The following is a 15556-nucleotide window of genomic DNA, read 5'->3' as shown; positions in this document are numbered from 1 at the left end:
GGTATGCAGAAGGGTCTATTAACTTCGCTGCAGCACGGTTCAGGAAAGAGTAGGTCTGGGAACTCCGAGGTCCAGCTTCTCAAGTAGCAATCCTGCAAGCAACAGGAAGGTGAGGCAGGGCCGCAGGAAGGGAGCGCGGCAGCCAATGCGGCTGCGCAATAGAGTCCCCTCTTCGCGGGGCAGCGGGACGCTGGCAATCTCCCGGCAGGCATGCGCACTGTATTCTTCCCGCCTCAAACAAGATGGCGGAGGCCAAGTAGCGAGGGGGTGGAGTGCTGCCGCCGGAAACCCGGCCGCTGCTGGGGGGAGCTGCGGGCGAAGGCCCGGGAACAGCGGGCCGAGGTTGGCGCGATGCTGTTCCCGGGAAGCGTTGTTGGATGCCGGTGAGGAAGGTGTACAAGGAGTTGCCTTCCCGGGCCACCGGTGCCCCCTATGTACGCCTCCCTGGGCTCGGGTCCGGAGGCCGCTCTGCACGCTTCGGGACCACTCTCTATTCTCGGGTTCTGGGGCTCCGGCGGCGGCAAAGGCTGTGTCCTGCAGGTGAGGAAGCGCCCGGGCGGCGCCCGTGCTTCTGGCCGCGGGGCGAACGTCTGGCAGGTGAGTAAAGCTGCAGGCATTGGCGTTTCCTTCCCCTGCTAATCTTTTTCGCTTTGCCCCGCCGCTGATTGGGACTCGAGTGGTGCCCGGCCCGACTCTGCAGCTCTCTTGTCTCCGCGTCCCACCTCCGCCCCGCCCCGCGCCCCCTCTCAAGGCCTCCTGTTGGCCCCTGGTTTTGCAGGTCCTCCATTCTTATACAGGGGTGGGGGTCGTGACGCCTGTAGACTTTCGCTCCTTTCTTGGCTCCTGAAGAATCCTCACCCCTACGAGCTGTCTCTCCTTCGCGTTAGGTGGGTGGGTCGTATCCCCTTCTGGTTTAGTCGCCTCCCCCCCCATCTTTCTCGTTTCGATCCTATTTTTTCCTTTAAAAGTTTTTAATTCTGGGAAGATTACCGGATAGCCTGGCATATAGAGTTGCAAAGAAAAGGCTTGTTATCTAGAGTCCAGTGAATTTTGTTCATCTTGGTGAGGGAATTAACTCCCCAGGAGACCGGAGTGATTTGGGACATTGACTCCTTGGCCCATCAGACTCTTGCAAAATAGAGGACTGGTGTCAATGATGGCAGATTATTGTTCATCTAAATTAATCTCTGTAATAAATCTTTAGTTTCTGAACTTTTGAGACAGGGCGTACATTTTCTAGATCTAGTGAGAGAATTGAGAAGTGTTCGTTTTAAAAAAGAGAGCTTTATGAATGTAAGATAACATGGAATGGCACAAGAACGGATAAGTGATTTATTCCTTTATCCAGTGGTAGCTTGAATTACCCACTGAAGAATCCCGTATTGTACAAGCCCTTTGTTTTATTTAAAAAGAAGTAAAATGGAGAAAAGCTTTTAAACTCAAAACTTCTCAAATTTCTTGGATTCTCCACTGTGGCTGCTTCTGAACAATCCTTTTAGTACTTGCTACGTTCTATAAAATTTACGCTGTGGTAGTCTCAGTTCTCCTTTTTATACTGGGGTAAGGGGGAGTCTGAATTAATGGTGTAAGAAACTGTCCTAAATAATGTGGTGTGGTGCTAGAGTTTATAAGTGCAAACTGCAGGATCGTAATGGTAGTAGAGGAGGAAGTTGCCGTGGCTGATTCTTCCATCTTTTCCTATAGTTGGTTAAAATGTGTCAAGAGCGCCCAAATTGTAAATATGGCATTACAGTAAAAATGGTAGCCTGTCCTTTGAGACATTTGAGATTGTAAATGGGTGGACCCTTTTTATTAATGTGAAAATGAGCAATATCATTTTGTTTATGCTAAGAACTCTCAAGTTATTAAAGTACAAACTATCCTTGCCCTTTTGGAATTCTATACTAAAAATCTTTAACATGTGAATTTTAATTGGCATGACAGATTTATTTACTTTTCATTCTACCTCATGACACATAGTATGTTTTCTCCTTTGCTGTGGACTTTATGACCTCTTAATGAATTTCCCAAATTTAGAGTAGAATTTTTCAGTTTAAAAGAAGGGTAGATATTTCTGTGTTTGATTATATAGACTAGTTCATTCATTTGTTTGTTGCTAGCCTTCACTTTTCTACAATCAGGGACTGATTGCTTTTAGAGCTGATTGTCCCCCAATTCTGTACTTTTGGCTGAAGAGAGAGCAGGACTGCTGAGCCCCAATCAGTGGCTCACTCTCTGGCAAAATAATTTGAAGCACTGTGTGAAAAGACTTTTGTAACCACAAACACACCTTAAAATCTCTCACTTTTCCACTCTTATGGAACCTCTTCTCTTTCTCTATCACACACACATTCTTTCTCCCTGCCCCGCCGTTATCAACCCCTTTGTCTCTCTGCTCTTCCAACCCATTCTATTGGTGATTTCATTTGCTTCCCTATGTAACCAGGATCCCATGATTATCGCCTTTTACAGAGTTCTTACTGGTGCCCTAAGATGATTTACTTTCTGTAGATGTACCTTTCTAGTCCCCAGTCCTGAACTAAGCTTCATCACTAGCTTTGTCAGTTTGACTCCAGAAATCCTGAAGAATGCAAGAGACAGGTACGTAAGGATATTAGTTTTCATACCAGTTTGTGCTGTGCTCTCTGCTGGATCTTTAGTGTTGATTGTGTTCCTTTTCCTCTCATTTCCTAAGTAAAGGTTTCTATAGGAAATAACATGATCTCTTCTTTTACTGGGAAATCTCAACTATCTGAGGTATTCTCTTCCTACTTCCCTTTCTTCCATCTCAGTATCATTTCCTTATTTACCCGTATTTCAGAGGAAGACATGTCCTTCCTTTTTTCCAAGAGCAACCCCCTCCAGATGTGTTCGTGATCACCCCTCCCCACCTTTCTTTCTCTAGAACTGTCCATTATCACTTCTTCAGTGTCTCCCTCTCTGGCCCACATACATACATGTATCTTTTCCCAGGCTGCCAAATGCAGTGCTGTGTGCTGTGCAACTCAAGGAAGCTAGTCTGAATCTTGAGCCTGTTGTGCCGCTGTGTTTTCATTCGTTAAAGACTCATACTTTCATTCCCGTAGCCTGATGTAGTAGAAAGAACATTGACTTTTGAGCCAGATGCATCTGGGTTTGAAGTCTGTTAAAACCACTTAGTGGCTATGTGGCTGAGCAAGTTACTACTCAGACTCTATTCTTTATCTATAAAGTACAATAGAATGTTATACTTACTTCACAGAGTTATAATTAAAGGAGTTTAACACATGTTAAATGTCCATCCAAGTGTTGGTACATTATGGAGTTTTTAATAAATGTAAGTTAGCCATTCCTTTTCACCCTGACTTTCTTTACAATTTCAGCACTGAAATTGCTTTTTAAAAGTCACCAAATCTAATGGCCAAATCTAATCTAAATCAGTCATCCTTTGTTTCCTTAGACTATTTGTGAAATATACTCTGTAGGAATAAAATGATCTGATCTTGTTTCTTATACATTGTACTTCCTAATTCTCCTAGTTCTTTGAAAGTTTCTTTACATTTCCTATACTGTTTTGACTTTGTTCTTCCCCCTAAAATTAGCAGTTCCTACCCTACATTGGTTATGGATGCAAATTGAATTTAAAAACAAAAGAAATGTATTGGCGCATGTAATGGACAAAGACATAGATAGAATTGGCTTAAAGTGTAGTTTGTTCATAGTCTTATGTCATCAGGGCTGAGATTCTGTTTTCTGCTCTTCTCTCACCTTTGTCTACCTGTTTGGGCTTCATGCTCAGACTGGCTTCCCTCCTAGTAAAAGGATGGCTGTCAGCGATGGTCATATCATAGCCTTCTTTCTTTACTTCCGAGAGAGAGAAGGCTTCTCTTCCACACTTTTCCCAAAAGTCTTAAACTCTATTCTGATTGAATAAACAAAGAAGATCATGCTACCGTATCTTTCACAATATCTTTGTTGAGAGAGAGGAAATGATTCTAATTGGCCTAGCCAGTGGATGAATTCCATCTAAAATGAGGGGAACGTGGAACGGATCCTTAGGGAGATAACTAGTGTCCTCAAGGGTCTCTCTGTGCTGTTCACTGTGTTCTCTTGGTGATTGTATCTTTTTTTAATGATATAAGTCATTTTTGTGTAGATGATTCTCAATTCTGTAACTGTACTTCCCGTTTCCACTGCTTGCTGTGTTTATCCTACATGTGCTACTGGAAGCTAAAGCCATTCCAAACTGAATCAATTTGATCTTCATCCACCTACCCTCACTTAGTGTGCTTACATGTGCATGTATGTATATATTCCTCTTTCACCTAATTTCCCTTTTCTGACCACCTTTCTCTCAGTCAGTCGCCCAGTCTTGGAACCTTACAGTCATCTTGGTTCTCCCACATTCGATCAGTTATCAGATCTTGCATGCATCTTGTATTAGGTCAGCCCCAGGATATTAATACCCAGCTGACAGAGATTTAAGCAGTATCTCATGTAAGAAGAAGTTCCGGGTTGGAGGATTCCATGATTAGTTGAGCTGCACAAATGTTATCAAGGACCCGGGTCCTTTCCATCTTTCTCCTTAGCCTACTGTACTGACCTTTGTGCTCAGGTTTGGCCCCTCATGTAGAAGATCAGTCTTTCTGCTCCTGTTCGCACACAGCCCCCCAAAACAGGAGAAAGTTTGCCCTCCCATCTCTTGATTAGGCAAGTAAATCTTTTATAGAAGACATGTATCACATGTTCATCCTGGCACACCCATACCCTAGTTACAAGGAGGCAGGAAAATCTAATATTTGGCATTTTGGTCTAGGAAGAAATGAGGCAAATGGCTGAAGGGAAGGTCACCAACAATGTCAGTGACATACCTTCATAGTACTATATAGAGAAATTTAAATAAATAAGAATTTTCAGGTAGTAGTAGCAAAATTAAAGCACTGCTTACCCCAAGAGTTGATATAAGCTATACATCTAAATGTTAAAATTGGATTATTATGTAAAATTAAGATACTTGAGTCACATATCCCAGTTCTTTTAAGGTTACCGTTAACTACATGCAAGTATACCTGCTAGAGCCACTGTGAAAATTGAGTACATATAATAGTTATTAAGAAATAGATTTGTGGTTCCCCTTGCGGGGTGGGAGGCATTTGGAAATATATGAGTACAGTGATACAGTGAAGTCCTACTGACATTGTGTAGAGGCCAGATACACTAAGTGTCTTGTGATGTTTGCCCACAAAAGAAGAATCATCCCTTGAAAAATGCCGTTAGTCCCCCTACACGCTGAAATAGGCAAATGTTTTGCTTTTTGAAAGAAGCCATTGAGATTCATCTGTATTTTTTTATTGAAAATGACAGAAACCAACTTCAAACTTCCTAAACAATAAAGGGAATGATTCATTTGTAGTTAAATTTCTACTAAGACTTGCTTCATCCAGGGCCTCACATGAAATAAATCATCAAGGACTTGGCTCAGTTTTTCTGTGATTTGTTCTGCTCTGTCCTCATTGTTTTGGTTTTATTCTCTGGCTAGTTTATCTCATGGTAGCAAATTACTGTAGCACTTTCAGACTTAATACCCTCATTTCACATATAAAATGAAGAATATGTCTTGTATTTGATTTTGCAAGTATTTGTTGAATACATCATTGCTAAAACCTTCCCTAAAACACCTTTTCCTAAAAAGTTGATTACTTCTTTTGTCAGTCTCCAGTTTTTTAATCTTACATAACTTTTATTATATGTCAGGCTCTGTAGGTATTACTTTTATATGGCTTACATACTACCTTGCCTTGAGTATCTTTGTATTCTAAACGATTAGAATACTCTCTGGCTTAGTTGGACGCAATAACTGTTCATGGAAATAATTAATGACACTGGAAGGAAGGATGTGCAAGGGGCAAAGCAACACAGGGCGCATTCCTTCAGTAGTTGTTATTGAACCCTGAATTATGTACATTTTACTTCATCTACCATCAAAGCATGTATGTGATGCTCTTATGATTAAGAGTATGGATTCATTTGAAAGCCTTCTGGAATTCTGATAATGTTTTTGGCATTTTGTCAACAAAACTAAAAGTAATTACTGTTACTCATTCAGTGAACAAATATTTTTGAGGACTTGCTGAGTGCACATTACGTGGCAGCAATGGTGAACAAAACAGCCTATGATCTGAGCTTAGCTGTTCATGAGGGACACATTCAATAAACACTATATGTGTGTGTACACACGCACAAAACAATCATGTAATTAGTAGCTTTGAGGTAAAATATGTCCAGAGGAGAGAATAAGGGGGTGCTACTTTAGATAGTTGGTGAGGGAAGGGCCTTAGAGCTGAGAGACCTGAGTGAAGTGATAGAATAAGTCATACAACTGTCTGGGGGGGGGGGAATGTTCAACGGGATGGTGTAGCAGCTTCTAAGATGGAAGTGCATTTGGCATGCTGGGAGAGCAGCAGGGCGGCCAGCAGGGCGGAGGTGGAGCGAGTAAAGGGGAGAGTCGTAGGTGAGGTGGTAGGACAGGTAGGCTGACGCCAGACCAAGAAGGGCATTGAAGGTCATTTAAAGATTTGATTTTATCCTGAGTGAGATGGAAACCATTGAAGGGTTTTAGCTGGGCCTGGTTTAATTTGACTGTTTTTTGTTTGTTTTTTGTTGTTTGTTTTTTTTTGAGAGGATTACTCTGTCTCTGTGTAGAAAATTAATTGTATGAGGCAAGAGTAGAAGCAGGAAAACCAGTTAGGACTATCTTAAAGTAATCTAGTTTGGAAATAAGGTGCTTGGACAAGGTGGTAGTGGTAGAGGAGCAAAGAGGTGCTCAGGTTTGTGATATATTTAGAAAGTATAGTAATGAGAATTCATTGATGGTTTAGATGTAGTATATCAGGGAAAGAGAAATAAAGGATGACCCCAAATTTCTGGACATGAGCAACTAGTGAAAGGTGGTACATCTTACTGATAGACAATGGGATGGGGTAGAAAGTTGATGGGAAGCAGATTTGCAGCTTTAAATCAGGAGTTTTATTTTGGATGTGGGTATGTTTGAGATACCTATCAGATATTCAAGTGGAGACATTGAATAGGCATACATGTATATTAGAAGTTTAAGCGAGAGGCGGAGCTAGAGATGTACATTTGGAAATTATCAGTGTAGGAATGATATTTAGGGCCACGGACCAGATGAGATCACCTGGGAAATGAACATGGGATTCATGAAACATTTTGATATTAGAAGTGGTTTCTTATATTAACAATTAGGAGCCACTATTTTGGACATTATGCATTCAGAGTATGGCGAGGATAATGGGTATTTCTCTGCGAAAGAGGTGGGACTTAAAAGGATAGAAAAGGCTTTTCCTTCTCTCATGCCAAGTATAGTGTCTTTCATAGTGTGAGCGTTCTATAGGTGCTGGTAGATGAGCAAAAAGCACTCAGGCTGGCGAACAGCGGGAGCAGCGGCATGGCAGCAGGCAAAGCTGGTCGTGTTTTAAAAGAAAGAGAAATAGAGAAGATAGTGTGCTGACAAATAGTGAAAAGTAGGATTGGGTCACTCTGTTCAAGGCTTTAAATGCTTAAATGACAGTTATATTTAACCCTACGATCAAATGATTTTCAACTCTTTTGTTAGCATAGTACCTCTAGTTCCTGGCCTCCTTTAAATGGATGCTTACTTAGTAAATATTTAGTAAGTGAATGTGGAATTCCCAGCATGTAATATTTATCTCTATTCTCTCCCTCTCAATAAAGTACACTGGAATGCAAACTATGTTAAGTGATACAGGGATGACCTACGGTTGCTTCAATTTATTATTATTTCTAATGATAAGCATTAAAACATTTATACTTTATAATTGATGTCAAGTTACTTGAGACATACCTCACAACTGGTCAGAAAATACTAGGGTATTGGCAACAGTAAGGTTGAAAAATGGCTGCTCAAGAAAGTTAAGAGCCATAACAATCTCTTACACAGAAACTAACAGTTATTTTGCTTTTATAGTAATGACTACTTGAGGCCTGTTAATATATTTTCTTTTTTTAGCTCTCAAGGAGCAAACAGGTTTAAAATGATAGGAATATTAGCAAGAAAACTGAAGATGATATATTTTTATTTTTAAAGTTATATCATTTTAAATACTAAAAAAATTAGAAATTATCTATTCTAAATCATTAACATACTATAGATTTTTATAATTTAAATTTCAGGAAAAAATTTACCTGAATAATGTAATATTGAAATAAAAATTGAAATTTTAAAGTTACAGTTTGAAGTATTTTTTTATATTTAGGATACATTAGGCGTGTAATGATTTTTTTTTTAGTTCTTATAATATGCCCCATTGTTAAAATTTTATATAATCATTAAAGAAAATTCAGGAAATGCAATAAAAAGTACAGATCATATCTATAAGCTCATCATATAAAGAAAACCAGTACAGTTTTTGTTTCTACACCTCACTCCCTTCCTCTCTCATTTACTTTTTCTGTGCCTATGCCCTTTATACCCCTCCCTTTTGTCATAGTATAAATGTGTGTGTGTGCGCGTGTGTGTGTATACACACATAAATGTATATATAACTTTTTTAACATTAGGTTATATACATTTTTTAGAATATTTTGTCTCATTTTTATTGACTGTATAATAATCCCTTTGAAGGAATTATTTTTCTTAACAATTTCCTGTAGTTGGTTATTGAATTGTTTTCCATTTTTTTAATCATGTACAATGAACATCTTCGCACATTTTTTCCCCACTCTATTTTCATGTTTTCTTTAGGTTATTGACAATAGCATTACTGGATTATAGGATACAAACATTTTAAAGGTTCATAATGCATGTTGCCAGATTGTACAATGTTTTATAGGCCCAATATATGTTAATTGGTTTGAAATCAGTCATAATGGGGAAAAAATGAGGACCTACAGAATTTCCATGCTCGATAGTCTAGATCAGCCTTTTTCATCTCCAAGTATTGCTTAAACATATATTCCATATAGTACATAAAACATATAGTGAAGAACGTAATGTGTTATTGTAAACACACATGAAGTCATTACCCAAGTCAAGAAATAATTGAACACTGACATCTATCATCCCAGAGCTGTTCTGTCTTGTTCCTGATTGCAAAGAGAAAGCTTTTTAACAATTTACTCCCAAGTTGGTTTGCTGAAGGGTTTTTTTTTATTTTGTTTTGTTTTTGTTAAAACCTTTATCATATTAAAGAAGTTCCTTTGTATACCAAGTCTACTAAGAATTTAGTTTTTTGTTCTGTTTATTTGAACTTAATGCTTTTGAGGGGCACAACTTTTCATTATCATATAAATTTCCTCTTTAGTGTTAGTATATTGAATTATATTTCATTTTAAATGTTAAAGGTAACCTGATTCTTGGGATAAACCTAATTTGGTTTTACTGTATTATGCTTTTTATATATTGCTGGGTTCAGCTTGCTAGTATTTTGTTATTTTGCATCAGTGTTCATGAGTGAGATGCCTGTAATATTGTCCTTATCAGAATTTGAAATCAAAACTATGCTAGCCTTATAAAATAAGCTGACCCTTATTTTCTATTCTGGAAGAGGTTATGTATCATTGAAGGTTTTTCTTTCTTAAATAATCAGCTCTGGCAGAGAAGTCATGTGGGCTTGGAGGGTTTGTTTTGTTTTGTTTTGTTTTTGATTACTAATTTGATTTTTCATTCTTAAGCCTGATAAGGTTTTCTGTCTCATGATTATATTTGGAATTTTTCCTCTAAGAGGTTGTCTTTTTCATCTAAATTTTTTAATTTACTAGCGTAAAGTTGCTTATATTAAATAGTCTGTTACCCTTTTAAGGTTTGCAGGAAAAAAATTTCCTTCTCATGTCTGATATTTGCTATATGTACCTTCTCTCTTTCTTTTATCAGTCTCACCAAAAACTTATTGTAGTAGTCTTTCAGAAAAACTAAATTTTGAATTTTGATCCTTTTTAATGTATGCTTGTTTCCTGTCACATTGATTTCTGCTCTTTATTTTACTTTTGGGGGTTTCACTGTTTTGTTCTTTTGCTAACTTCTTGTAGTTCACTACTTTTAAGCATTTCTTTCTCTCTTTTTCTTTTTTAAAGATTTTATTTCTTTTCAGAGAGAGGGAAAAAGAGGGAGAGAAATATCAATGTGTGGTTGCCTCTCACGTGCCCCCCACTGGGGACCTCGCCCGCAACGCAGACATGTGCCCCTCTGGGAAACTGGGAAACGAACCAGTGATCCTTTGCTTCACAGTCTGGCACTCAATCTACTGAGCCACACCAGCCAGGAAGCATTTCTTTTTTTTTTTAAATATGCATTTAATACTAAACATTTCCCTGTAAGCACTGTTTTTGTAAGATATAGTACTCAAGCTTTGTTTTTGTAATTCACTTTAGAATATTTTCTAATTTTCATTGGTTTCTGCTTTTACTTTTATATTAGTTGGAAGTATTATGTCTCTCTTAAACAGATAGAGATTTTTTTCCTTTTTTAATTGTATTTTATTGTTTATGCTATTTCAGTTGCCCCAATTTTTTCCCCCTTTGCCCCTCTCTTCCCAGCCTCCCCAACTCAGGCCTCTTGGATTTTTTCGAGTTACTTTAAAATTTGTCTTTGATTTTTAATATTACAGTGTAATCAGAGAACACACTCTGTGTTGCAAAAGTCTGTGATTTCAGACCTTTAAATTTTGAGATCTGCCTTATGGCTCAGTGAAGTATCCTTTTTTCCTCTGCAGTTATGGAGTGCAATATTCTATATATTTTCATTAGGTAATGTTCATTAATCCTGTATTTCAGATCTTTAGTATCATTAGTTATCTTTTGTTTGCTCAGATCAATCAATTATAGAGAAAGGTTAAAATCTCCCATCATGATTGTGGATTTGATTATTTCCCCTCGTAGTTCTCTCAACTTTTGCTTTAGATATTTGAGACTATGTTAAAATAGATTATTAGAAATGTATAATACTCATATGTTCTAAGTGACTTACCGATATGCAGTGTTACTCTTCTAATCAGATAGTGCTTTTTGTATTAAGGTCTGGTTTGTCCTGGATTAATGTACACCAGCTTTCTTTTATTATTGTTTGCATGGCGTTATATTTTTTCCATTCTTTTATATCCAGCCTTTCTGTATTCTTGTGTTTTAGTTGTGTCTCTTGTGTGACATGGTTGTATTTAAATCTCCCATCTTACTATGTACTTTATGTCTGCCCTGATAACTGTTCCCTTTCCTTTTTTGCCATTGAGATTAGTTGGCTATTTTATGATTCACATTTTTCCTTGTTATTTAGAACTTATCACCACTTTTTCTCTTCTTTTACCTACTTATTCTAGAAATTACAATGAGATTCTTAATAAAGTCTAATGTTAATCAATACCATTATCTTCTTCCCAGATGAGGCACTTTAATTTTAATTCTATTTACTCACAGCCATATTTATATAGTATTGTTGTTGTGCTTTTTAATTCATCCTTATTTATTTTCCTTCTTCCTCATTGTTGTTGTTGTTACTGTTTTATACTGCCAATATTTAGGTTAATGCACATATTTACCATGTTCTTAGGTTTACTGTGGTTTTTTTAAAAGCGTATCTTATTGATTATGCTATTATAGTTGTCCCATTTTTTTCTCCTCTTTATCCCCCTCCGCCCTTCAGCCCCCAAACAGTATCCCCTCCCTTAGTTTATGTACATGGGGTCGTACATATAAGTTCTTTGGCTTCTCCATTTCCTATACTATTCTTAACCTCCCTCTGTCTGTATTGTACCTATCAAATATGCTGCTTATTTCTTGTACCTTTTCCCCCATTCTCCCCCCTCCTCCTCTCCACTGATAACCCTCCATGTGATCTCCATTACTGTGATTCTGTTCTGTTCTAGTTGTTTGCTAAATTTGCTTTTGTTTTTGTTTTTTAGGTTCAGTTGTTGATAGTTGTGAGTTTGTTGTCATTTTACTGTTCATAGTTTTTTATCTTCTTCCTTTTCTTAGATAAGTCCCTTTAACATTTCATATAATAAAGTCTTGGTGATGATGAACACCTTTAGCTTGACCTTATCTGGGAAGCACTTTATTTGCCCTTCTATTCTAAATGACAACTTTGCTGGATAGAGTAATCTTGGATGTAGGTCCTTGCCTTTCATGACTTTGAGTACTTCTTTCCAGCCCCTTCTTGCCTGTAAGGTTTCTTTTGAGAAATCAGCTGATAGTCTTATGGGAACTCCTTTGTACGTAACTGTCTCCTTTTCTCTTGCTGCTTTTAAGATTCTCTTCTTTCCTTTAATCTTGGGTAATTTAATTACAATGTGTCTTGGTGTGTTCCTGCTTTGGTCCAATTTCTTTGGGACTCTCTGAGCTTCCTGGCCTTTCTGGAAGTGTATTTCCTTTGCCAGATTGGGGACGTTCTCCTTCATTATTTTTTCAAGTAAGTTTTCAATTTCTTCTCTTCCTCTTCTCCTTCTGGCACCCATATGATTTGGATGTTGGGATGTTTCAAGTTGTCCCAGAAGTTCCTAAGCCTCTCCTCATTTTTTTGAATTCTCGTTTCTTCATTCTGTTCCAGTTAATTTGAAAATGTTTATTTCTTCCTTCTGTTCCAAATCATTGATTTGAGTCCCAGTTTCCTTCCCTTCCCTGTTGGTTCCTTGTATATTTTTCTTTAATTCACTTTGCATAGCCTTCACTTTTTCCTCTGTTTTCCATCCGTACTCAGTCATCTCTATGAGCATCCTGATCACTAGTGTTTTGAACTGTGCATCTGACAGGTTGGCTATCTCTTTGTTGCTTCGTTCTGTTTTTGGAGCTTTGATCTGTTCTTTCATTTGGGCCATGTTTCTTTTCTTGGTGCACCTGTTACATTGTAAGGGGCAGATCCTTAGGCACTTGCCAGGACAGGACAACTTACATTGCTGTGTTGTGACGCTGTATGTTCAGGAGGGATCAGAGAGGGAACAGTGCTGCTTGCTCGGCTCTCGCTCGGCTTTAAGTCACTTTGCCCACTGCCCACAAGCAAGTTGGGTCCTTCTGGTTCTGATTCCCCAGGTGGGTGGATTTGTGTACATTCGAGGACCCCATGAGCCTCTCCAGTGAACAGTCCTGTGAGGCTGGGAGTTTCTGCCGCTGCCGTAACCCCCACAGATTTTTACAGCCACAGGTTTTGGGGTTTTAGTTTCCTGTGCTGGAACCCTTATTTGCACCATCCGTGTTGCTCCCCAGCTTTTCCTATTGGCTTATCTGCACGTGAATGTGGGATATCCTGGTCTACCCCCTTGCTGTGCATCCTCCACCCCAGCTGCCTGTCTCTGCCCCTCCGACTGGTCTGGATGAATGTTTCTTCTTTAACTCCTTGGTTGTCAGACCTCCGTACAGTTTGATTTTCTGGCCATTCTGGTTGTTTTTGTTTTTAAATTTTTTGTCCTTCTTTTGGTTGTGCAAGGAAGCGAAGTGTATCTACCTATACCTCCATCTTGGCCAGAAGTCAGCTATAGTGTTCTAATCCTTTTTGTTTTCCACTTAGGATCGTTCTCTTTGATCTTGAATCTAAAACACACCCTTTAGAACTAACTTCTTTTATTCTGTTTGCCTGAAAATATCTTTACCTCACTCTTGAAGGATATTTTTGCTAGGTCCAGAATTCTTGAATACTTTCTTCCAGCTCCTTTTGTTCAAACTGAACTACCAACCAAATAGAGACATACTCATAGATAACAGCTAAGGAGGGGGGTGGAGGGAATGAGCAAAAAGTAAAAAGTACTCATGGACATGGAATATAGTGGTGATTGCAGGGGTAAGGGGGGAATAAGGGGACTAAACGGTAATGGAAAATACAATAAAAATGAAATAAATAAAAAATCACGAGGTTATCTAAAAAAGGAATTCTAGGTTAGCAATTACTTTAACACATTCTGTGTTGGTGGTTACTTTATTTCAATACATTGCATTACTGTTGAGACATCAGCTCTTTGTGTCTCTTTTTCCTTTAAAAATTATCTATTGTTCTCTTTTGGCTACTATTAAGATTTTTATCTTTGTCTGATTTTCTGTTGTTTTACTATGCTGTGGCTAGGCATTGGATTCTTCTGGCTTCATGAATGTATAGATTGGTATATCTTAGAAGTCCTGGAAATTTCTTAGCCATTATTTTTTCAAATATTTCCTTTACTCTGTGTTCCTTCTCCTGTTCTTTTGGGTGTCGACTTTAGTATGTTAGTCCATCTTATTCTGTTTTTCACTCCCTTTTCTGTTCTTTTCCTTCTTTTTACCCCTCTAGTTTTCATTCTGGATAGTTTGGTCTGACCAAGCTTCAGAGTTCAAAGTTTTTTCACATAGGTCTAATCTGTTGTTAACTCATCCAGTAAATTCTTAGGTTATTTTATCCTTCAGTATTAGATTTTTATTTGGTACTTTTTCATATCAACCATGTCACTTTTTGTAGTTTTCAGTTCAAAACAAAGATAGTTATGCTGTCTTTTATCTCCTTAAATGTAATAAGCATACTTATTTTTCAGTCTGTGTTTGGTAATTTCAATGTTGTGAAGTCTCTGTTGGTCTGATTCTGTTTTCTGTTGTAGAAATAACTTGATATATAAGATGAAGTTACTTTTTCTCTAGAGAAGATTTTTATTTTCAATTGCCTGGGAGTATGAGACCACCTTAGTCCAATTTCAAATTTTTGTACTTTTATGGGCCACCATCTGGTTCCTTGTTACTCTTCTTAGGATGCATCTCTTTGGAGTCCCAGCCCAATGCCAAGGGTGTTTTTTACTACAATCCTTACCCTTGGAAAGTCCCAAACTCTGACTTTTGTATTCCAGTCCTGCAAGGCAGGCAACAAATCACAAAGTTCAGATTCTTAAATACTGCTTCTTTTTTGGCAAAGCCACAAAAGGCAGAAGCTGAGCTCACCTTTCTGGGTTTTGACTTTTGGTGGATTTGAGATGGTGTTTTATCCCTTACTACGTTGGTAGTTATTTGATGTTTTTAAGAAGATTATTTTAATATTTTGTCTAGCTTTTAAAATTGACTTCAGAACAATGTTTTGTCTGAATTGCCTAGTCTGCTATTTCTACAAGCAGAAGTCCAAATATTTCTTTGATTAACTTGTTCAAGGAGGACTTTAACATTTCTACTTAGTCATTCCTTTGTGTTAAGGTCTCTTTTACAGTAAAATGAGATTCCTGGGACATGTAAACATTTAAGCTCTCTTCCTTTTTAATACTCCAGCATGTGTTATCACATAAGTTCCTATACTTCGCAGATTCCCAAGGGAAAGGGGGAGACGATACTTTATGTGATTCAAGTAGTCAGAAATACTTGTAGTATGCAGATAGCATGTTGGGGTGGGAATTGTCCTTCAGGTGAACAAAGAGAATATAATGTGAACACTTTTGAAGTGGAGGTGTGTGAAGAGGGAGGGAAAATGCACTGAGCTAAGGAGGAACTGCAAAGAAATTTGTTTTTTAGTATATTTGAGCAGAAGTGGGTTCATTTCTAATAATTCATGTGACAGCTCTCTAGATGCCATGTGAATGTTGTGTTTTCAAATATATTTTATTTGTAATGTTTT

General features: G+C 38.1%; 1 protein-coding gene across 8 annotated transcripts in view; it reads left to right on the top strand.

The window, feature by feature from the left end:
- The first annotated feature begins 241 nt into the window (after positions 1–241).
- Positions 242–15556, top strand: part of APC (APC regulator of WNT signaling pathway) — a 144629-nt gene continuing 129314 nt past the window's right edge. For 4 of the 8 annotated variants that reach the window (XM_054589969.1, XM_054589967.1, XM_054589965.1 and 1 more), the window contains exon 1: positions 242–597. In XM_054589969.1, the coding sequence (XP_054445944.1) occupies positions 433–597 (165 nt within the window). In that variant the 5' untranslated portion in view covers positions 242–432. The remainder of the gene's footprint in view (positions 598–15556) is intronic. The other 4 variants (XM_054589968.1, XM_054589966.1, XM_054589964.1 and 1 more) reach the window with 1 other exon arrangement.

Source organism: Pteronotus mesoamericanus, unplaced genomic scaffold (assembly GCF_021234165.1).
Source record: "Pteronotus mesoamericanus isolate MK-2021 breed Mesoamerican mustached bat unplaced genomic scaffold, CSHL_Meso_final scaffold_167, whole genome shotgun sequence".
Lineage (NCBI taxonomy): Eukaryota > Metazoa > Chordata > Mammalia > Chiroptera > Mormoopidae > Pteronotus > Pteronotus mesoamericanus.
This window is presented reverse-complemented; position numbering and strand designations above follow the sequence as displayed.